General features: G+C 44.8%; 1 protein-coding gene across 3 annotated transcripts in view; it reads left to right on the plus strand.

The window, feature by feature from the left end:
• The window catches only part of LOC124421978 (3-phosphoinositide-dependent protein kinase 1), a 148,086-nt gene that overhangs the window by 12,426 nt on the left and 112,181 nt on the right, over positions 1 to 23,479 (plus strand). Inside the window, exon 2 of one of the 3 annotated variants that reach the window (XM_046957801.1) lies at positions 19,471 to 19,520. The exons of the other annotated variants lie outside the window; for them this stretch is intronic. Coding sequence (XP_046813757.1) covers positions 19,471 to 19,520 — 50 coding nt within the window. The remainder of the gene's footprint in view (positions 1 to 19,470; positions 19,521 to 23,479) is intronic. 3 annotated transcript variants of the gene reach the window in all.

Consider the following 23,479-nt stretch of genomic DNA (forward strand, 5'->3'; position numbering starts at 1 on the left):
AACGTTACGGCGTGTATAACGTGTGTGTGTGTGTGTGTGTAGATGGTCCGCGCGCACTGGTATGGAATGGAATAGGTCTAAATAGGGTAACTACTATACCGATCGAGTTGGCGGCAGAGCGTAAGGAGAGGGGCTAGCATAGTCGCCATCCTGTCTGGGCCATCGCGTGCCTTTTCCGCGTCCGCTTCTTCCAGGTTATACGTCGCCACATGAAAATAATGCGACGCGACATTATCGTTATTTCGTTAAATATCTTCGACTCTTTTCAAGATATTATATTTTCTGTTCTTTTCGCAACGACGCCGCATAATTTGCCTTCTTCTCTGTTCATTTTTTTCCTTTTTCTTTTTCTTTTTCTTTTCCTTTTTCTTTTTCTTTCAGACTTCTTCCAGACTAGACTTTTCGTTTATTTTCGTTCGCACACACATATTACGTGTTGGATACATAGTCACCGGTCGAATTTCTATCGAGATTCTCGTACAATGCTCCCTGAGATTTGAGCGATGTTGTGTTGTAAGCCGACCTACATGGTAGGCGTACGTAAGTACCTAACGAAGTGGTACGTATGCATCTATGTATGCAGCTTAGCAAGGTCCGGTTCGGCTCGTCACGCCAAGGGTTGCTTGCCCTCGGATATGAGATTACACGAATATGAAGCGCGGCTGTAATTTTATCGGGTCGAGTCCTTCGCATTTAAACCGGCCGAAATTTATTCGAAATTTATCGCTTATCCGATAAATTTATTTCTCTCCCTCCCTCAAAGGTATCGAATGTGCGGTCAACTTTACCGTGGCAGCATCGCGTGGCGGCGTCGCGTGGTCGTGTCAAAGAGACGGAGGTTAGTAGCGCCTAAGGACAGAGCCTGTAAAAGGTGAACATACTGAAATAGCCTACTAGTCAGCTTTCTATGAGACAAAATACGATATAAGGAAGGAGAGGCAGAATTTGTAATAAATGTTTCCTATAATCAAAAAATGATGGAAAACGGGGGATAACTTCTTGAACCGGCAATGGGCCGAGTGTTAATTGCCCTATTGAAAAGTTCATTGGGAGACCTTTCGAATTTTATCGGTTTCAACATGATACAAATTGAAAGTTCAAGTTTTAAAAGCAACGTATCCTTTGACATATCCTTTGTCAGATTGTTGTAGATTGACAGAGGGATGCTGTAAAAAAGTTCCTTTGCGAAAAGAAATATTTCATTCGCGGCCTTTCGTTATATGCCCTCCGATTTATATAGAAACGTTTGTATATAGCGAGGATTCGTATAGCGAAATGGAAAAGAGCAAGCGAGATGGACGAGAAAGAGGGAACGCGAAAAGTTATCTTGCCAAGCTGTCAGCGATAAAAAAAGTTGCAAACAAAGGGACGTCTCGAATGTGCTCTTTACCCTTGAGAATGTTTCAGTTCCTCTTCCATCTCCAACGCTCGTATTTCACGACGTACCAACCATTATTTTTCACCGGACATTTTTCACCATCGAGGACTCCTTTTCCAAAGAAAATCTTATTAACGTATCATACGCGTGCGAGATGTTCGAACGGAGCAGAACTTTCGTAAAGCAAGAAAAGGGAAAAAGAGGTAAGTGTCGTCGAAGTGTTCGAGCTTGATATTATGTTCGAAATAGTAACGAAGAGAGTTACGCTTACGACTCCTGGATTCTCGTAAAGCTCCTGCCTTCTGTTATCTTCTTTTCGTCCTATACAAGGGACCTCTTTTTTACTCTTATACTCGCGACTCGTCTAGGACGGAACGCATAAAACGTGAGAGGGATAGGGACTAGCCGTTGCCGATTGGATTTCCTTCGTTCGATAAGAAAGGGACTGAGGGAGGAAAAGGCACACATCGTGGGAGACGAAGTAGGAACAAAAAGGGAGGATCGTTTTAAAGAAACTGCTTTCAAGTGGAACAGCCGATACCCTATAGGGTCCTTAGACTTTCCTAGGAGACGACGTTCGTTTGGGAAGCTTTCCCGAAACTACGCTCGCTAGAGACTTAACTATCCTTTCTTTTTGGATACTTTGATTTAAAACCTATTCCCCGTTCGTAATAGCATAGAAGGAGAGAACTCCTCCTCCTCCTTTCAATTCCGGGATAAATTCTCGAGGACTCGAACTAACCAAATTTCAATTTACATTTTTCACTCATTTCTCTTATACCTTCTACTATCATGGAAAGCATATAACCGGGAAAAGTAACATTTTTCTTATCTTCAAGGTTTCATATCGAACGAACGATGGAAAGTAAATTCGTCATTTGTAAAATGACTTTGGTACTTGCACGCTCGGCGTTGATTAATTCGTTAATATCGTAGTAAACGAAAGAGAAAGAGTAATCGAGCGATAAATCTACACCCTTCCGATTAATATCTTTCTTCGATTCGTACTAGACTTACTATTAGACTTACTATTAGAATAATAATCCCTTTCGATATATTAGCTTCAAAGAGGAAAATCATACTAATTAAGGAAAGAAGATGATACGGAAGGAGAATCGAGAGGATTTTTGCTTTTGCGCAAAGATTAATCGTTTTTAAAACGATAAGTTTATTCGAAAAATTGAAAACGCATAGTCCCCTCGAGGAGTATTCCAACTGTCCTCGAAGAAATCGATGAACGCGGATTCTATTTGTAAAACGTGAGCTCGGTATCGTGCTGGATATATAATCCGAGTTGGTACGGTAATAGAGCGGAACTTGGCGAAGAAGTTTAAGGGTGTCGGCTACCGAGGAAGCAATGTTACGAAATGGAGCAGTTTTACAGGCAGTAAAATGTTGATTGGAATCCTGACGATCGTTTCTCTTCGAGTAAAACTTTTCCCCTCGTATCGTAGGGCGTTACAACCGATTTCCTCCACCCTTTCCGTTCGTGCAACTTCCACTCTTATCATCCTTCTATCCTCGAACGTTATGCGTTAGCTGCACTCGCGTTTTACCGCGAGTATGCGTGCACAACGAACGCATTCACGAATTAAGTTCGTCCTCTTCCTGCGGCTCTTCCACGAGTTTGCGTTTCTCCTTACGATCGATTGATCGATCGATTGTATCGGTCATCGAAGGAAGATCTTAACGGGGAATATCCTAACGAGGATTATTTCCCCTCCATTTCGAATGTCGGATTCAAGATATCTGCCGGTGATGGGGCAGTTGATTAAGTTTCTGCTTCACAATTTGCAGACGGTGTTTTCAGGATCTTGCCACCGAACCTTTATCCAACGTCGATGCTGTATCAACTGCAACATTGTACACTTTTTACTTGTTTTATTCTTTTATTATTATTTCTCCAATTTGCGTAGAAGCATTCGAGAGAGAGAGAGAGAGAGAGAGAGAGAGAGAGAGAGTTAGGCAGGAGATAGGAAGGAGTCGAGGTCGCAAAGGCAGCGACGTGGAAACGCACGCCGTGGAAAAATGCGAAAATGGGGACATAGAAACGATGTAGTCTCCTTCGCGAGAGAATCACCGTTGACTTCCTTCCTTTACTTTGTTCGATGCTTCGTGCGTGTACATTATTGCGCCTAGTTATTAATTTTTACGATCTGATTGATCACATCGCATTGACCGCACAAGAGGAGGTCTACTACTTTTGGAGCAAAGCTTTCTTGTCGCGCGTCCAATCTTTTTTCCTTTCTTTTTTTTACAAGTCGACGCGCACCCATTTCTCCCATTTTCCTTATGAAAGTCGACAGCGAAAGCGAGATTTCGTGAATTTCATTTTGAGATATTGCAATCGATTACATGTATACGTAAATAGTTATGATTATTCAAGGATGAGCACGAATAGGTGGAGGAATGGCTAATAGAATAAATCGATGTCGTAGTTTTGTTTAGGCACTCCGCTGTGCCTCGATTTGGAAACTTTTTGCGCTCGCACGAGCTGTATTAAAAAGTTTATAGCATTGGTATTTTCAGTTCGTGGCGCGAAATAGCGCAACGTTCATCGCAAAAGTTGAACGATGTAGTTTCTAGTCTACGCGGAGTATCTCTCTCTCTCTCTATTTAACTTCTAAAATCGCTCTAGTATGCGATTAAGATGGAAAGTTAAACCGTATTTAAAGTAAACGTTCCGATAGTATCTATTATGTCATTTCAACTATATCAAAATTCCATGTAGTACAATATTCGAGTACAATAAAATTCGACGAAATAAAATGTGAATATAAATTGAGATAGAAAGTGTAATAGGCGCGAGTATTTTACGAGGAGGAGAAAAAAGAGTCAAAATGCGCATGAAAATATATGAACGCGTGAAAAAGTGTCGACGGCCATTACTCTCTCTCTCTCTCTCTCTCTCTTTCTCGATCAGCGACGAAGTCGTTTGCCATCTAGCGAGGCAAAGTAGAGGGGGAGGCGGGGGGCGGCATTAACAAAGTAGGGCTCTGGCGTAAAAAGGGAGGGAAGATGGAACAGGTGAAACGATAAAAAATGGGTCAGCCCGTTCTCCGTGCCCCTACTTCTATCAAGTAGCGAGTGCGCGCGTTCGCACTCGTCGACCTCAACGGCGGCGACCCTAGCGCCGACCCCAGCGTCGCGATCCCAGCGCCAGCGTTGGCTTACGCGTATCGAGGAATACCGCGTGCTTTTGAGGTAAATTGAGAAGGAGGGAGGGGTGGACGGATGGGTCGATGGATGGATCGATCGATGGATGGATGGATGGTTGATTGGATGGATGGATGGGTCGATGGATGGACGGATATGGATACATAGAGATAGAAAAAAACAGAGAGGGAGAGAGAGAGAGAGAGAGAGAAGGTAGCTTGCGAGAGTGAATGCTCGGCCGAGAGGGGGTGAGTTTGAAGTTGAGTTGTCGGCGAATGAGGGCACTGAGGCTGGTGGCAGAGGGTGAGGCCAGACAGAGGCTATTGATCCGCTAGGATCCACCTACCAACCCACGTTAGTGGGATAGGCTCGGTCTGCACCGTCGAGCTACACACACACACACACACACACACATAGAAACACTTGCGTACGCGAACGTGTATGGTCTAGCGGTGGGACGCTGAAAAGTACACGGTGAGATTCTGCTCGCTAAAATTTCTTCCTCTCCCCGTGTATACCTCCAATGGAGCCAGCTCGTTTCAACCTTTCACGTTGGTGCCTTCGTTGAAAATCGCTTTTTCCACACGTGGAAAAATATTGTTGTCGCGAGAGCTCGATGTTCGACGACGCATGGACAGCTAGCTCGAATCGAGCACGTGCGTTTCAAACGGTTTTGCCCCTGTTAGATTCTCTCACTCTTTCTCTCATTCTTTCTATCGTACTCTTTCGCGCGCTTATTCGCTCTTCCATCATCGGACTCGAGAATACACCGATATCGAATCACTGCGATGCGATCGAAGATGGAAAAATCTTTCTACTTGTTCCTTCTCTTTTGTTCTCTTTTAATTGATAAAGGACATTCGGTTGGTATTATTCGATATCGAAGAAAGCTTTCTTTTTTGTTTTTCTTTTTTTTTAAATCTAATTATGAGGTCGTCGCGGAAATGCGATGCCGCGGCAGAAGCGGATGCTTTACATACGTTTTGCTCCGGATAACGAGTCACTTATCAATTTGCCGATAACAGAAATATTGATGGCTCGGTGCATTAATGCGAGGAAAGGAGAGAGAGAGAGAGAGAGAGAGAGAGAGAGAGAGAGAGGACTTCGAGGAGCAAAGGAAAAGCGAACGAGGGTTGTTGGTTGGCGAGCAGTAACTCGACGTTTCAACAGCCTCTTCTTCCCCTCGGTCATCCTTCACAGGCCGTTTTGTCTCACCAAAGGACCGTGGAATATTATTTCTGATACAATTCTAAGTGCGCGCAGGGCTTCCTCCCGATGTCGCTTTGGTATCACCATCGTCCTTCAATCTCTTCCCTCGTTGTCGTCGACGATACTCACCGACGCGGCGCGGCGCGCGTCCTTTCATCCTCTCCGCTCAATGAGCCGTCAGGCTCCTCCCTCCCTTCTTTTTGCGTTTTGCCCTGGCTTCTCCCTTCGCGAAACATGACGCGGGGCGAGCAGACTGCCTCTTCTCCTGTTCCTCTCTCATTAATTTTATCTGCACGTTTTATCAGCGGCTAGCGGCATTCGCAGCCTGAAACGCGAATTAATTGCTCGACGCTACTCGAATTAATCGACGGCGGAATCGCTGGCAAACCGCCACTCGCTGTACTTTACGTCCTACAAACGGAAAGATGGTCGCATCGAGGGGACGACGTTACCCGTCGTTCGAGGGAAGCCGGCAAAGAAATATCCACTCTGGCTTATTTTTCTCGACGTTAGTGCTTTGACTTTGGCTTTGGTCCCTCGAATAGCTCGAGTTTTTCCGATTAACTTTTCGACTAACCGGAGAACGATCCTAAGTCGATTGGCGAGTACATTTTTTACCTGAACCCAATGATTAATCTCCATCGTTATCGGACTGAGTTTGACGATAATTTTACCCTAAGGAAGTGATCATTATAGGAAAAGCGAAGAGACATCCCCGTTCGATTTAGGTTCGATCTTAGGTATGATCTCGTTTCGAGATTTTACGCGTAAACGCGTATTGATCGTAGATACCTACTTTGCCTTGATTCGTTCTGGCAAAGAAAATTAAAATCAATATCGCGAAGGATAATATCGCTAATGGTTTGCCGTGCTAACGGTGTTCGTCGCTCGAAAGGTATATTGATTTCGACAACAATACGAAACTGATCGAAGAAAAGAATATTTGTTGAAAAGAGTATCCTTGAGCCAAGGTGATCTTGGCGATCACTCGTTTACGGCATTGTTTGCCGTTTTTTTTCTTTTCACCATATGGAGTTTAAGCGCGAAGAATGAAAAAGAGAAAAACGAGAAATATGTATTTGCGTGCGAAAGAAAAAATATTTTCTTTCTCTCTCTTTCACGGGCGCACAAAGCCAGGAGGATCCTTTTAAAGCGAGTCGATATGACCGAAGGACCCGGAAAGAGTCGGACGTCTCTGAAATCGGTTTACGAAGAAGACAAACTTTGAGCCACTCTCTTGGTTCTTGATTAACATACGGATTGATAAGTATTTACGGTGCAACAAGACAACTCCCAAAACGGCCGTCCACCGGGCCGTCACCGTTGGCAGGCATATACTCCACGTGTCGCTAGCCAATATCTCTCGGTCATCGATCATTTTGAGCTTTCTTTTTATCCAACGACTACCATCGCACGAAAGTAGATGACTTCAGATGTCCCGTCGTGGAACGCGTCGTGCATATTTGTACGATCGGAAGGCCCCTTTTTTAATATTATATCCTCTCCCGGAGGAACACAGAGACGTTTAGGAAGATCATTATATCAAACCTCACGTCTTTTCGGCCCTTCTTCCTGTTTTTATTATACTCCTGATACGTTTTCTCTTTACGTTTCGTTGCCCTTCCTTCGGTAGAAATTCGGCTCGTTTAGACACGTACGCGCGACTGATTTATGCGATGCCATAGGAAATTTATGAGTAGTAACGTAAGTAGCTATATGACTATGAGGACTAGGAGGAAAAAGAGGAACGGCTTTTGATTGAAGATGGAGCCGCCGCAAAAGTACTAACGTTCATGCGAAGTGACCCTTTCGAAATGTTTTTCAAGTTAGTGGAGCGCTTAAAAGCATCACCAAATTATGATTCGATAGGTGGACCTGAAATTGCATCGCAAATACATCGAAACTTCATCGAATATTCGCAGTGCCCCGAAGATACGACAACAACGTCCCCCGATCGTTTCGTTCGCCATTGCCGCTCCTCATGTCGCGAAATCAAGGACTTTCGCTTGTTTCATCTCCAATACTTATAGTCGCATCTCGATAAACGATCTCGATAAACGAGCTCGATATTCTCCCTCACGGACGAGGATTCAGGAAGAAGAGATGGGTCGAGCGCGATCAATGAGTCGAGAGGAAAGCGTAAGTCCAAAGGAAAAACAACAATGAGCCTAGCCATTATGAGAGAGAGAGAGAGAGAGAGAGAGGAGTTATTCGAAGAGTATTCTTGAAGGGAAGAGGCACGTCTTTGAAGTAGCTCGATGAATTTGTTTTTATCCTATCCCTTTTTATATCGGTCGATCACTTCCTCCTCGACAAACTTCAAAGCCGATAATCGCCGTTCGAGGGCGATTTTACAACGTTACGATAATTAAAGATTTCTGTCGAATACTCTCGCTAGTCGCTTTGGTCTTTTGCGAGCGAACAGGTCGGTCTCTTTAAGTCGATCGTTTAGAAAGGAACAGAACGGTTGTTCAAGACGGAATTGATCGTCGGCATAACAACGAGAGGTTTGGCATAGAACGACGAAAAGCAGCGATGCCTTTGACGAGCGTTTCGGTTACTAAGCTTCTGGATTTTCCACCTCGGTCTTGCTCGTTCGTAGTAATGTTTACATTGAAGTACGCACCGCTTTGCGCAGGGCTTTGCACTACGCTCGTGAACGCAGTGTGAACACAATTCAACAATTTACGGTTGATTCGGCCGGCATTGTCAAAGGGTATTCGCATGCGTCGCATGCCAATGCCCTTTTATCGTAGACGAAAGCAGATAAACGCCAAACAAATAAAGCAAAACTCGATGCAGAGAAGATTGCGTTAATCGGCATTGTCCAGCTCGCAGGGATTTGTACGTTCGAGTATATACCAGTTTCGTGTTAGCTATCCATTCAATCAAGATTACGTTGCACGTTTCGTGCGTGCGCTAGACTTTGTTTCTCTCTCTCTCTATCTCTCTCTCTCTCTCTCTCTCTCTCTCTCTCTCTCTCTCTATCTCTCTCTCTCTCTCTCTCTCTGTCGATGTAACACAAGTACCGTGATCGGCGCTGCCCGTTCTCTCCCTGATCCCGAATGGATTTTCGCAAAATCCATTTTCGAAACAAGTACGATTTCGGACACGTGATCGTCCTTGACTTTGGTCATAATGCTTTCGGCAGTCACCAAGTAAGTTTGACTCTTCGGTCTCTTCTTTACTTTCGTAACGAACATACTTTTTGTATGACATTTGCCGTATACGGCACGTATACGCGCTGGTATTATTAAGATTCGCGTCCACGAGCGCGCTTACGTTCGACCTAAGCCCCACCCCTTCGGCTTCGAGGTCGGTCTAGATTGAATTGGGGGTTAACCGAGGGAAGGAATCGCACGATTGGTAAAAAGAAAAAGCTCCGTTTCCTCCCCTTCTTCCTCTATATTTTTCTTTTAACCTAGCAAAGATTTACGTAGCGTCCTACGTGCGACGCTGCTGCGCTATGCTCGTAGCAGGAAATGCGCCTCGAGTTTCCGCCCTCACTCGTCCTTCCTCGTTTTCTCCCATTTTTCATTCCCTTTTTTCGTTTCGCATCGACGTTCCGTAGCATATATATCTTTCGACGCGAAACTTCTTAGAATAAGGTTTCGTCGAATAATCGGATCACAGTTTTGTACATCTTATCGTAGATAAATTTTTTGTCATCTAATCTAAACGATGATATAAGAAAAATTTGAAGGAAAAAACAACGACGAAAGTGTTATCTCGAGTTACTTTTATCTACACCGTTTGACCGTTCGGAGCATCATTTTCGGAGATCGCTAAATGTAGACGGGCATATTATACATTTCCATATCCTCGTTTTACGGTATCTCCCTTTCTCTCGCTCTCTTATTTTACATGCAGGTGCGTACGGGCAACCTGTTGCCGCGCAATTTTTATGAAGGGTTCCGCCGACTAGGAACGCCACGGAAGTATGCACGTTCCATAAAATATCCTCTTGCCCGTCGGTATCGTGGACGCGTCTTATTACGATCCCAGTGCGCAGTTACACATTTTTCACAGGATCAACGTCTTTGTAATTTCTCTTAATTCATTATCATTCGTGTGAACTTCGATTCTTACGATTTTTTTGTTTGTTTTTTTTTTTTTTTTTTTTTTTTTTTATATTTAACCACGTTCCTTCTCCAGATCGTTTGACCGTTCGTTCTGTCAAAGGGACCATTTTATCTTAACCGACGGCCGACGTTAGATTGCACAACGAAATGTCCTTTAACGACGTTTGCAATTGCCTATGATCGATTATGCTTTCGTATCGCGCATGGAAAGCCAAGCGAGTATGGAAGGAAAACGTAGGTGTCGTTATAATAATAGGATATATAGGTCAGGTCGAGGCCGGCCGGAAAAGGCATATCCTCGGTGGACGACTTTGAGGATATGTCAGTCAAATGGTAGAGCATCCCTTTCGAGAATCTTCATTGTATCCTACCTATGACCTCGATTACGTTTAAGAAATCCCTATGTGAATATCTTATCGTCTAGCAGAAAAACTTGATTAAGCGCCGTTTCGATAGCCGTTCAACTTATTTCGATAGATTTTTCGTCTCTCCTCTATGTCCTCCGATATAGGATATAGAAGAAATCTTTTATTCGTGCGAAATAATAATTTGTTTCCTTTCAACGTCGTAAAAGCTACCGAAATGGCCTGTTTTCTCTAAAATACGTAGACACATAGATATGAGTCAGTAAGCGGGATAAAATCCTCAAGTGTCACGTTTTACTGTCGCTAACGCCTTTACGTCGGCCACCCTTTATACTTCTTTGCCATAGGACAGAGGGAAGAAAGAGGGATAGTATTATATTTCACGGGTATTGCGATCCGGTGCGTATCAGCGTCTGGGTTGCGATAAACTATTTTTTCCTACTTTTTCCTTTTGCTTCTTTGCGAATGTCAACGTTCTCTCTCTCTCTCTCTCTCCCTCTCTCTCCGTTCAACTTGTCTCCGTTTTTGCTTTACGCTTTGCTTTACGCTTTGCTCGAGTTTATTTTATCTTTGTTTCTTCGTCACATTGCGTATATTAAAATTTTGTGATCGCGAAAAAAAATGAAATTTTAATGATGTTACGGTTACATAGAAAATAAAGCAACGAAACGACGGATGTCTCTGCTTTTTAAATGTAGAACTTTTATCTCAACTTCGTTGCTCTCCTCAACGACCAGCGTACCAGGTTCGCTTTGTGACTGCGAATTTTTTGACGATAAATTTCGTTGGCGCATACGCCTATTTTCATATTTATTCTCCTCCTTCTTCTTGACGTTTAGTCGACGGAAGAGAGAAAATCGATGAAGTTTGGGAAAAGAAAAAATAACGTTAGAGAGGAATTTCCTCAAGCAAATTTCCAATTTCTTCGTACGAGTTACAACAGAGTTACTCTTCTCTTTCTCTCTTTCCTTTTGGTTTGTCGTATGATAGACGAATGATAAACGAAACGGTGCGGCGCGCCGATGAGACGATTCGATCGCTAATTCCTTCCGAGTCGAGGAGTTCTGGCAAGACCCAATTCAGTCGATCCATTGAACTTGTTCTCAGCACCCACCGTCGCTTCTCTCCCTCCCTCGAACATCCTTCTTCCCTCCCGTCTCGATCTCCTCCTATTGACGATGGAACGCGGCGATGGCATCCGTTTTCTATGGAACGAGGAGGTGTAAAAGAGTAAGAGCTAGACGGGAGGATAACGAGAGGAATAGGAAGGTGCGAGGACGACAAAGAGGCCGACACAATGACTGGTCTTTTCTCCGCTAGGTTTGAATATATCGACGCCTCGTGGAGGGGCATGAATTGGTAATAGAGGATGTCGAGTCTGCTCTCTCTCTCTCTCTTTCCCTCTCTCTCTTCCTCTTCACTTCGTGCGCTCTTATTTTCCAAGAGGTCGAGCTGACTCCTATCTTCACACAATTTGTGTCCCCCTCCTCCTACTCCAGTAGCACCTTCTCCGATTCTACGGCACCTTTGGAGACCATTTTCTCACGACCTCTTTCTCTCTCTCTCTCTCCGTCTCTCTTTTTTCTCGTCTTTTCTCTTCTCTTCTATGCTCATCTCTCGTTCTCGTAAAGAGTCGTCGCCGTGTGAATCGTGTCTGGCCCTGTCTCTCTTTTAATCGATCCGCCAGAATTCAAAGAGTAACGCCCGTCAGAACTTATGGAAACGAAACGCGATAACAGCACATACCTTTTTCACGTTAAACGTTAATTAAGCAAATTGACTCCGTGTGTTCCAACCGTCACGAGAGAGAGAGAGAGAGAGAGAGAAGGAACGTGGTTCAGTCGAGACAAAACGTCGATTGAAAATTATCGGAAAGCCGTTAATAATTGGGGAAGATGTCTTTTATCGAGAGCTTGACGAGAGGCGATAACGAAAAGTTCTCGACGCCGACTGTTTTCACGACGGTGAAAGACGATCGAAGAATTCTGAAACAGCCCTTCCTCATCCTCTCGAGTCGAATCGAATAATCTGTAAACACTGTCGACTCAAGGGTGGTCGCTTGAGATGCCTAATTCCGATCTCAGGAAGGTACTCACCATCCAAGAAGCTTTCTATTATGGTAACATCGATCTGGTGCTTTTATCCAAGAATTTTAACAAGATATGGAAAATGAAATGTATGCACGGTGATCTTTTAAAAAAGCCAGCTGTTCCTTTACTCTTATCGATTAATCGAAATACTTTTCCTTTCTATCTGTAGTATTTCGTTTCCCGATTCTCTTTTTATTCCCGTTACTTAGCCTTAATTCTAAAAGTATTCGCATTCGAGATAGATGAAATGAACGTCCTTCTTTCCCTTCGAATCTTTCGCAGGAATAGGAAAAGTCTTAAAAGTAATAGCGAACGAGGGAAAGAAGAGACGACGATGGAGGGTCCGATAAGAAACAGCAATTTCATACGTGATATTTGGAATGGTCCCCTCTAATGCTAAACCTCTTTCGAAACTCTATCGATAAACTGTCCTTCCGTTAATGGGCTTGTGCTATTTATAATGCACTTCTTACGACGAGTACATAAGTCAGTGGTCAATGGTGCTTGTCGAATTTTTCGAGTGGGAATCTCGATTGATAAATGAGCAAAGGGAAAAGCCAGGCTTTTGATAATAATCGAAAACTCAACGATCTATATTCGAATTGTTTCTCGAGCGAGATGGAGAACGTGCGCGTTTTATCTCTGGAAAATACAAAAGTGAACATTCAGAAACTACTTCTCGTTCAATCGAAATATCGTTGTGCCTGTTGAGTGGAACGCTTCTTTCGTAGCGTCTCTTCAAATATTTTCATTGTTAAAACTTTGTTTTCCACCTAGGATTCTCGGTAAATATACCGCCACCCTAGAGAAAATATACTCGCTACGTACATGAATATCTATACATATATACATGGAAAAAGATCGAGACGGAAACTTTTCCACCGTCGGGAAATTATTCGTGCTGGAACATCTTTTTGCGCTTTCCCCTTTATTCTTATCCCTTTTTCTCTTTCTCTCTCTCTCTCTCTCTCTCTCTCGCTCTGCTTCCGCGTCCTTTTATCGCAGCGTATAAACATATGACATAAATATTCTAGTATCAGAGAGTCGAATTTTCAGAGAATTTCGAGCAGGAAACGTGCTTGGGCGGACCGTGCCTCGGTTGCCGCGCCGTGTACGGAGTGGCGCACGCATGCACACACACACAGAGAGAGAGAGAGAGGATTTTGTAGGTACGCATAAGGTTTTCCCGCGCGCGCGAAACAGCTCGTTACGGATCGAAGCCATTGGCGGATCGAAGTTAGCGCGGGAGGCCGTCGGCCCTCGTGACCGCGAGGAGCCGAAGAGGGTCGTGGTGGGGTAGAGGCAACGGGGTCGCTGCTCGGTGGATGTTTCCAAGTGGGGGTATTGCGCAGCTAGACGGCGGGAAGGTCGGCGGCGCAGTAGTGACGGCTGTAGTACGCGCTGCGCCGACTGTACTATAGTGTCTACTTACTCGATTCTACGCGGCCACGCCGCGCCGACTGAAAGCAAGAGAGAGAGAGAAATACTACTACTACGTAGTATTCGAGAGAGCGTAGTGCCCCGCAGAGTTGCGTCCATTGATCTCCCGGACGCTCTTCCTCTCTTACCCCTCCCACCTTGTTCGCCCGGACGACGCCTTCCTCTTTATCTCTCTTTACCGGTCCTATCCTCTCTCTCTCTCTCTCTCTCTCTCTCTCTCTCTCTCTGTATCGCGCGAGCGACATCAACCCTTGCCACCGTTGTACCATCCGTTCTGCGACTCCTCTCTCTCCCTCTCTGCTCGTCGCACACGATTCTAGTTTACATATTCGCCCTTTCTTCTCTTTTATGCTTTCGATCGTTAACAAAAATAATATCTTTTCGTCGTTTTCTCTAATACGATAGATTTGACATTTTTACAAGAGCCTTTCGTCGTCATTCGGATCGAGAAGAGTGGTCGACGACGCAGCGTCTCAATGTTGCACGCTTTCGTACGAATCGAAAAAAGCAGACGTTATCGAGTTCATCGATCCTTTTTGTTTCCTTCTCACCGCATAGTTCGTCGATCTCTCTCGAGCGTTCGTTAGATTCGTTTCTTCTCGTTGGCAAGAACGGTAGCGCCACCATTGCCCCTCCTTATCCGCCTCCTTTTCTTCCTTGCGCGTTCTTCGTCTTTCTGATCTCTCCCCCCCCCCCCACACCCTGCCTTCCTATTCTCGCGTACGTCTCAGAACCCTCGCAGCGTGCTCCTTCTCTCTGGCGAACATCCTCCCCGCCTTCCATCCTCTGCCATCGGCGCAAGGAACATTGATGCTTCCTCGTAGTTCGATGATAGATGCCTCGAGGTCGAATCAGGCCGAGTCGGCCGAACAACGAGTCGCAGCATACTCGCAACGACCGAAGGTTATCTCGATAAAACTTGTCGCGTCCCATGACACATGAGGAAAACATTTTCTACTCTCATATTTTCTCTCCAAGCTGTAGCCGTTCGAAGTAACGTCGAACGGTCTCTGGATCGAATCGTAAATTCCTTCTTTCTCCTATTCGTTTGCAAATATGTACATCGTATTCGATATTTTTAAAAGGAAGTTAGATATTAAATCGCTCGGATTTCACGCTCGGACATGAGTAAGAAAGACGAAAAAGGAAATGTGACGAGATATTTAACTGCTACGACGGTCGAAACAAATGACGTCGAGTTTTTCCTGTAAATCGCGCAGTGGCTTCTCTTCATTAACGAAATAATAAATTAAGCGAGCCTTAAGAGCTCCTTTTATGAGGGTGGTGTCCTTCACGCGGCCGCGGCGATTCGAGTAGCGGCGACGCGAACGAGTGAAACTTTTTAATTACCCCTTCTCTACGGTCGAGCAAAAGCACTTACGACAAATCTGCGCGGTAGGAACTATGGAAATGGATTAACTTGAAGACTTCGTCCGATGAAAGGACTTAATTAGCGTTAAGACCGCGCGTATATCTCTTTGCGAAATCCCATCGACCGCGTTTATGTCTCTTTCGCGAGAGAAAATGTATCGATTATTTTTGACGAGAGAACGCAGTTGGTCAAATAGCCTGTGAATTCCAGTACAAATTATTCGTCTTCTAGCCTGACGAATAATAAATTTTGATATACGCGCCATCGAGGCAAGAACATATTCTTCTCGCCGTTCGCGTTCCCGTTCCATACGCGTATATCCATTACGCATTTCTCCGTGTAATGTGTACACCGAAACCGAAGTTTCATCGGGGAAAGTAGCACGGCCGTGTTTACAAACAGAGACAGACAGATCGGGCGACGACGATGCTGCCGATGCGACGCCATGATGAAGGGGCGAACGAAAAAGGCCGATGGCCTGCGTACAGCCGCATTCGTTATCGCCCCCTTCTTCGGTAGAACGGTTTAGGTGCACTTAAATACTCCCTATATAATGTTAGATCGGAATATCGGTATAATTCGACTAAACTATTAATTCCTTTTATTTTTGTTCGCGTCACTCCCTACCGTCCCCACTGTCCCGAAACGTTTTGACGATTTCCTCTGAATATTCAGGAAAATAAAATGAAAGCGGAAACGATAGGATTAATAAAAGGAAGGATCGTTATCGGTATGTTTGTCCAGGTATACATCATTTCCTGGCCGAGTCCTCCTACGTGGATCGTTCATATTTTTTCAAAGCGGATACGCGAGTTCCTTACTTTTTTTTCAGACAAAAATAATAGAGGAAGACTAGGGGAAGACCGAGAGGGGCGAGCAACGATAAATCGAAGCTTTTCCCGGGCAGCTTGAAATTCAACGATATTTATGACGGTTTTACGTTTGGCTTACGACCCCATGAAACTTGGAGAGTTCGTACGCGTATGATCATTTGCGTTTACATTATTAGGGTTGTTTTCATAAATCGTCTCGCCATTTACGAGAAAACTTTAAACGCAAATTCGTTGAGTGTGGTGTCTTCTGCATCTTTCTCTCCTCGAAACAAGGTCTTTGGATGGACTCGGGCGTCGTGCGTGCCCGTTAATTAGTTTCAGCCGCTTTCAGAGCCATACCTATTACACTTTCAAATTTCCGGCCCAAGTTAAGTACTCCGAGAGGAAGAGAGAGAGAAAGAGTCACTTTCAACGTCTTACGTCTCTCCCGAGGCGACTTAACTTTTTCGAGGCGAAATTACGAGTAAGCGACTATTCGACTTGGCATCGCTCGATAGGATTCACTCGCAGCTCGTTAAAATCCTGTTTCGCGTGGTTGCCGCGATTATTAGCGATAGGAAGAGAGAGAGAGAGAGAGATTTCACATCGGAGACTTGCCTGTGGGAAAAGAAAATACTCGTAGAGAAGGATAGTCTTCACCTCCCCTCCAGCGCGACCCTTCCATTTAGGTCCAGGGATGTAGACACCTTGTGGAGTCTGCAGGGGCTTCGAAAGGTTGGAGGGAGAGTTTGCGAGCGGTAGACAGAGGGAGGGAGGGAGGGAGGGAGGGATGGAGAAGGAGATGAAAAACCGTCTGCGCGCGAGGGTTCCAGGGCGTTCACCCAAGGGTGGGTCCAGCTCCAGACACAACACTCTCATCCCCTTTTTACTGGGCTGGCATACTACCCCTCTCGTCTTCCGTCTCCTCTCCGTCTGCTCGTTTGCTCTCTCTCTCTCTCTCTCTCTCTCTCTCTCTCTCTCTCTCTATCCCTTTTACAAAAGGTGAACGAGCGCTTGTATTGCGCCGTGCGTTATTGCATTTAGTTGCGCGGTACACGTTTAACTTCGAACGAATTAAAGTCCGAGCCCATGACACCTCAAAAGGCTTTGCCGCTTATCGTTGCGATTTTATTTTCATTCAAACTCTCGCGTACAAATTATTTTTCCCGGCATATAACGCCACATCTCTTTCATCCGGAATTTGATGCTTTTCAAAGGAACGAATCGCGCTGTAGTCCTCGATAACCGTTCGGCAATGCACAGAATCATTCGAGTTCACGAAATCGCGTGCATTCGAAAAACGCAACAAAGTGTCTACATGTACATAGAAAGATATATATATATATATATGGAGAATGGTAGGAGAGAGAGAGAGGAGAGCTCTGTAATTAAACACCGGCAAATTCAACGTGGCGGGCCATTAAAATATCCCCTAACGAATGCGGGAACCATCCCTACAGTCACCCTCTCTGACTCGACAATGACTCATTGCTTCCCCCTCTCCCTTCCGCGACTCTTACCAAACCGCCAGCACGATACATCGCACTTTGATCTATCTATCGAGAGTCATTTGCGCTTAGCCGCGACACTTTTCATAGTTTTCCAATATCTTTTGCAGTTATTCCTTCGTACATGGGATATGTACATACATATATTCCTTCGAATCGATTTCAAAGTCGCGTCTGAGGATCCCGTTCGATGCATTGTAAAGTGCCCAAGTGACTCTGTTAACTCGTTCCTCCCTCTTTGTCCGGTCTTTTGTATGAAAGCACTCGCAATACGAGTACAACCTTCTTTCTTTCTTTCCCATCTCGGTTACAGATATGTATGTATTTTTCCATTTCGTCCTCTTGCATCTCTCTTGGAACACTCGAGAAATCATCGTGGTTCGTTCTCGCATAGGTACTCAAAAGTACGACTATTTGATCCAGGATCAAAGTTTTCAAAGGTAAAGGTCTTAACGATTACACGGAGGTAGAAATAAATGTCTGAGAAGTGGTACGGGCGAGGATTATTAATAGAAGGAAATTATAAAACACAATTTCCCAAGAGTCCAGGCACGGCCATTATTCAGACACGCCAGTTGTAACGAGGAAATGCATAATGTAAACGCTCGCGTAACGTTATATGGTATGTATCTATATGTATATATATATATATATATATATCATGAAAATTTACATAACAGCTTTTTGAGGATTATCGAGGAAGACTAGAAGCGTCTAATTCTTCGAGTCGGTAATCCACAAATGACACTATTCTCGATTATAATCGCCTAATGATAAAACACCATGGGTGGGGAAGTTCTTAATCTTATCGCATATCTACCTTGTGCATGACTCTCCGTGCAAGGTCGTGCGCCCGTCAGGACGCTTTTTCCGCTCGACGTTTCCGGCAGCCCTTTTCTCGAGCGACTTTCCCTCGGTGATTTATGCCCGGCACGGACGAAGGGCTTCCTAATTACGGGATGAGAAAGAATTACCACGCCGGTGGGTACGCATCTCCCAGAGGTATGAGTTCTAGCGGCGTCGCGGCGCTTTCAGCACCGCATATACGTACGTGCGCAAATTTAACAGAAAAATAATGTATATTAATAACTTGACGAGAAGCATTTGGGTTAAAGGCGATGGAAATGAACGGGTCGCGCGTTCCCTCAGGATCGAGGGATTATACTTATCAACCCGGACGCATTTACTTTTTAAGAATATAGATATATTCTTCTCCGTCTTTCTCTCCTTTTTCACGATTTATATCGTACAAAAAAAAGAAAATACTCTTGTATCCATGCGTGCTCGATGGCGAAAATAATAACAAAAGATTCGTACGACATGAAAGGAGATTAGGTTGAGGAAATTATAGGGAAGAAGACGAGACCGATTGCGAGTCCGTAGCTGGTCGGTGAAAGGGATCCAGAGAGGTGATATCGCGAAGGGTTTTACCGCGTTAATTCGGTTGCCACGAGGGTCCCTCTGGAGCAAGGTTCTCGCATATCGGCTGGTGGGTTAAGTAGCTTTCAACGCGGCTCTCGGTTCGACGACCGACCGACCGACCGACCGACCGATCAACTAACCAACCGTTGTGCGAAGTTCTAACGGAACGTTCGCCCCGGCAGGAATGATTTTCCTCGAAACACCCCTCGAAATGCTTCAACCACCGAGTCGTAGCTGTGCGCGCGCGCGATCGAACGGCTTATTACGGCCCTGGCATTGCTACCGTGCCGTTCCACATTTCTCCAACGAAATTCCGCGAATCGGTGGAGACACGGTGAGCCTTCGCTATATCTCGCCTCACCCCTTTCTCGGATGAGCCGACCAAGAGAGAGAGAGAGAGAGAGAGAGGAGACACACAGCTGCACCTTCGTCCGGCGATTCTCGAAGCCGTGCACCGATCGGATCGCATTGTCGCGACGTGCATATAATTCCGAGAATGCGATTGCGCGACGAGAGAGAGAGAGAGAGAGAAAGGTGGTGGTAGCGATGGAAATATTTCGTCGGGGAAGTAATTTTCATCCTCTCGTTCGTGGTTTTCGCTTCGAAATATAATTCGTTCTTCTACTTTTCTTTCAGGGACGACCTTCTTACATTTCTCGTCAATGTTCGTTAACGACCATCGAATGGCAAGTAATAAATATTTCTTCTCTCTAACGTTCTTCGTTGGAAGAGCGAAACAAAATAGAATTATAACGAGCACGACGTGGGATGTAACTTCGGTTATTAATTTTACATTTCGCGCATGGTCGAACGTTGCGTACCGGACAACAGTCTTACTTACGCGTCCGTTACGAGCCTTTTTTTTTGTTAAGGAAATTTTCAGAAAGATGACGTGCTATTAAGCGAGGATCTATTCACGCTCGACAGAGCAATATCGCTCAAATGCGCGAACCTTCCAAGGGGGCTCCTCCTTTCTTCTTCTTCATCGTTCTTTCCTTCTTCCTCCTCGGATTATAACCACCGTGACTTCGCTAAGAGAGTTCTATCTATTAGTTAGAAAACGAAAAGCGATGCGCGAACGATTTACGTAGCCGCGTTGTAAATTTAATAGAAGGTAGGAAAGCGTAGAGCGATCGGGCAAGATCGATCAAAGCCGCTTTTCCCGAAGAGGAGGCGCGCAGACGGTAGAATTACCGTTTAGAGAACGCTGCTAATGCTGCCAGCGACGACGGAGTTCAGGGTGATTAAATCCGTCAAATCGGGATCAAGCTTGTCTCTCCTTACCACAAACATACGAGAGAATAATCAGCATTGGAATAATCTTAGCTCGAAAGCATTAGGGCTGTTAGAAACGCAGACGTAGCGGCGCTTTCGAAATGCTAGTCTTTTTTCTCGAAGCGGGGGATACGAACGATAAATCGATCCTCGATAATATTATACGTATATTTCCGTGTTTGTCGGCGACGCGATAACGCGCGGAAATTAAATCCGACGAGTTCAGCGAAAGCGCACACATTTTTTCCTCATCTTCGTGGCTTATATCTCGAAGGCTCGATCAATTCGACGTTCGATATACCAACGTATACCAACGTCGATTGATCGTTACGTAATAATTTTCTTTATTCTCCGTGTCTAGCTTGGCCTACTCGAAGAACTCGTTCCTTTCGTCAGTTTTTTAATACAGCCTTGCCGCGCCGGGATTCGATGTAAAAATCGATATATTTCGGTGTGCCGTGCGCGTTAGCGCGAGCAGAGTCTCCTCCACTTTGGAGATCGCTTTTCTTATGCAAATAAATCTCTGACCGAGGAGGCAAAGGGCTTAGCGGTCAAAGGGTGCGATCGATTATCTCGAGGAGGTGTGGGCCGCGCGGCCAGGACTCCTAACGAGAGAGGTAAGTATTTCATGCTAATTTCAGCTCTATCGACGGCTTCGATCGCTTTGCGGATTTATCGCTCGTTCCGTCCTTTTTAAAATTTACGATAAAAGGATATGCTTATTCGTTTTTATTCTCTCGTTATAATATAATGCGCGTTGCGCCTAAACTTTACGTAGGAGATTATAAGTAAGGTACGCGGCCTCTTACAAGCTCCGAGCTCTTGGGCGCTTTTTCTCCTGCGCTTCGGATCCTTTTCCGATCGAATTTTCTTACTTTTGGAGGACATTGATAAATGAGGTCGTCTCGACGACGATCTACTCTACTTTCCTCTCCTTGTATTATTTCAAGTATAATACTATACAAACTCCGCTACGCCTACGAGCATATATTACATTTCGCCGACCTTTGGATGATACGATTCGTAAACAGACGCGAATCTCTTATTACGCGAGGATGACGCTAGCTAACGTCACAATAGCGACGACAGACGCAGAACGACTAAAATTACTAAAGACGAGTATGATATTTCCGAAATAAAAATATCGAGATAACCGAATATTATTTCGTCTCGAGCTTAGATCGATCGGCTTTGGTAGATAGAGAAATGTCTCTGGCCCCCAGATTGGGAAACGGACGGGCAAAAGTGACACGGCCCGTGTCTTTACTTTCTTTACTTTCGTATCTGTTGGCGCATAAGGGAGACGGCTGCGGCTCTTCCTCTCTCCGTCCCACCTAAAGCCACGTTTCGACTTTTGTCCGATCTTCGCTCTCCATCTCCGCTTAGAATCTCTCTTCCAAGTTTCGAAAGAACCACGCACGCGATTTCTGCTGCTTCTTCTTCTTCTTCTTCCTCCAAGATATAAGCTTTGATCGTTGGCGATTAAACTTTTATACCAGATAGTACGGACCGTGGTAGCAAATTGGATTAAATACTTTTCCTCTCGTTATCTAAGCTACTTAAGTAGAGTAGGCTCTCTCAAGTGCGTATGCTTTTACTCCGACTAATCCGATTTCTTTCGTTAATATCAATTCTTATAACGTCATCTCTCTTGGACACGTTAAGTTAATTCGCCTACTTTTAATAGGACCAACGTTCCCTTCTACGTTCCACTTAACACGTCGAATAGTTACATTGGTAACGCGCGCGCTGTCGGTTAATGTCCTCGGCTAACGTTACCGAAGGAAACAAAATTATAACAATATTTAATCTCAATACGTTAATTATTCGCTCGACATTTGATTTTCCCGTTTGAATGGAGAAAAATTTGATTTTTTCTTTTTTTTTTTTTTTTCTTTTTTTTTCTTTTTTTCTTCTTTTTTTTCTTCTCTTTTTTCTCCTTCGCGGACAGAAATCGATTCGATCGTTAAATGTCAGAGTCCAGAGTTAGCACCAGTGCGGCGCAGAGATCTATAAATATCCTTAATTTTAGTCGATGAGAAGTTTATTCTCGGAATTGGTCGGCCGTGGGCCGAGGCCTTCCGAGGACAAAGAATCTCGTTGGTAATGCGTTCAGTGAGGGTGAGAAGGAAAAAGTAGCCGATGCGAGGCGACGACAAAGAAGGAGAACGCGTTTCGTCGCGATTACGATACCAAAATGAAAATGGCCGAACGAGATCATAAGGGACGCCGAGAGAATCTTTCCTCATGCGTCTACCTATTAGTAGGAATTTATTATTCGCCGACGAGAAAAATGTCTGTTTCGTGTCTCTTCGCGATAAAGGAGAGCGGAGTTGGATTCCTCGTCCAACATCGGGAAAGTAATGGAATTTCACGAATAAAGCCGTACGAACGAATAGATAAGGAACGAGGTTAGATGAAAAGTGAAAGGGGATAAGACCTATAATTACGAAGGAAATGTATATGGTGCCGTGCACCATACGATACGTCATCGATGCGATCACACATTTATACGTTATGGATTACAATAGGATGGAAGCAACTCAAGTGGGAATCATTTTTCTTATACTTATTTATATATTCCTTAAAGCGACGTCAGAGAATCGTAAGAGGTGCTTTCGTACACGGATATAAGGAGCTGGGGCAGGGAAGAGGCGCAGAAGCGGCGTAAGAACGCAGGGACGTGGTCTGAGAGGAACAGGTGAGAGGTAGAGAAGCATTGCCGAGGCGGAGCATTGCGCGCGCGCGCGCGCGCGCGCGAGACGGACGACGAAAAAAGTAGAAGCCTAAGAATAGAGGCTACGAACGTACACTACCTAACTAGACTATCTATTTCTAGCAGTAAACAGAGCCCGTTCCTTCGGCATTGCGAAATGACGAAGGACGCTCGGCTCGGAACACAGACGGCGAAGGTCTCCGGCTCGTTAAACTTTCCTCTAGATTCTCGTGGAATCTCTAGGGGCCGAGATAGGAGCGTACGTGACGTTCGCGAAATAAATCTTTTTTCTTCTTTGCGTATTCCTCTCTTGGTATCATCGAGTATCCTAAATTTATCGCTGACGGTCGTTCGTTCGTTCGTTCGTTCGTTCGTTCGCTCGAATCTCTTTAATTTGCATGTCTCGCGGAGAGACTCTTTGTAAAAAGGCTCGTGATAGCTCGTGCCTCGTAAACTCTGATATATTTAGATATTTTAAACGTCAGCAAAGTCTCCGGCATTCTGAATACTCCCTTTCGAAGCTTAAAAGCCTTGATAAGATTTAAAAGTTGGAGAAGCTTCGAAAGTCTCGAAAATCTCTCGCAGTTTCTTGAAAACTTTGGCAGCATAGTCGTCGAGCACTCGTCGGAGCGTACCAACTCCCGACAACACTCT

This window comes from Vespa crabro, chromosome 2 (assembly GCF_910589235.1).
Source record: "Vespa crabro chromosome 2, iyVesCrab1.2, whole genome shotgun sequence".
Lineage (NCBI taxonomy): Eukaryota > Metazoa > Arthropoda > Insecta > Hymenoptera > Vespidae > Vespa > Vespa crabro.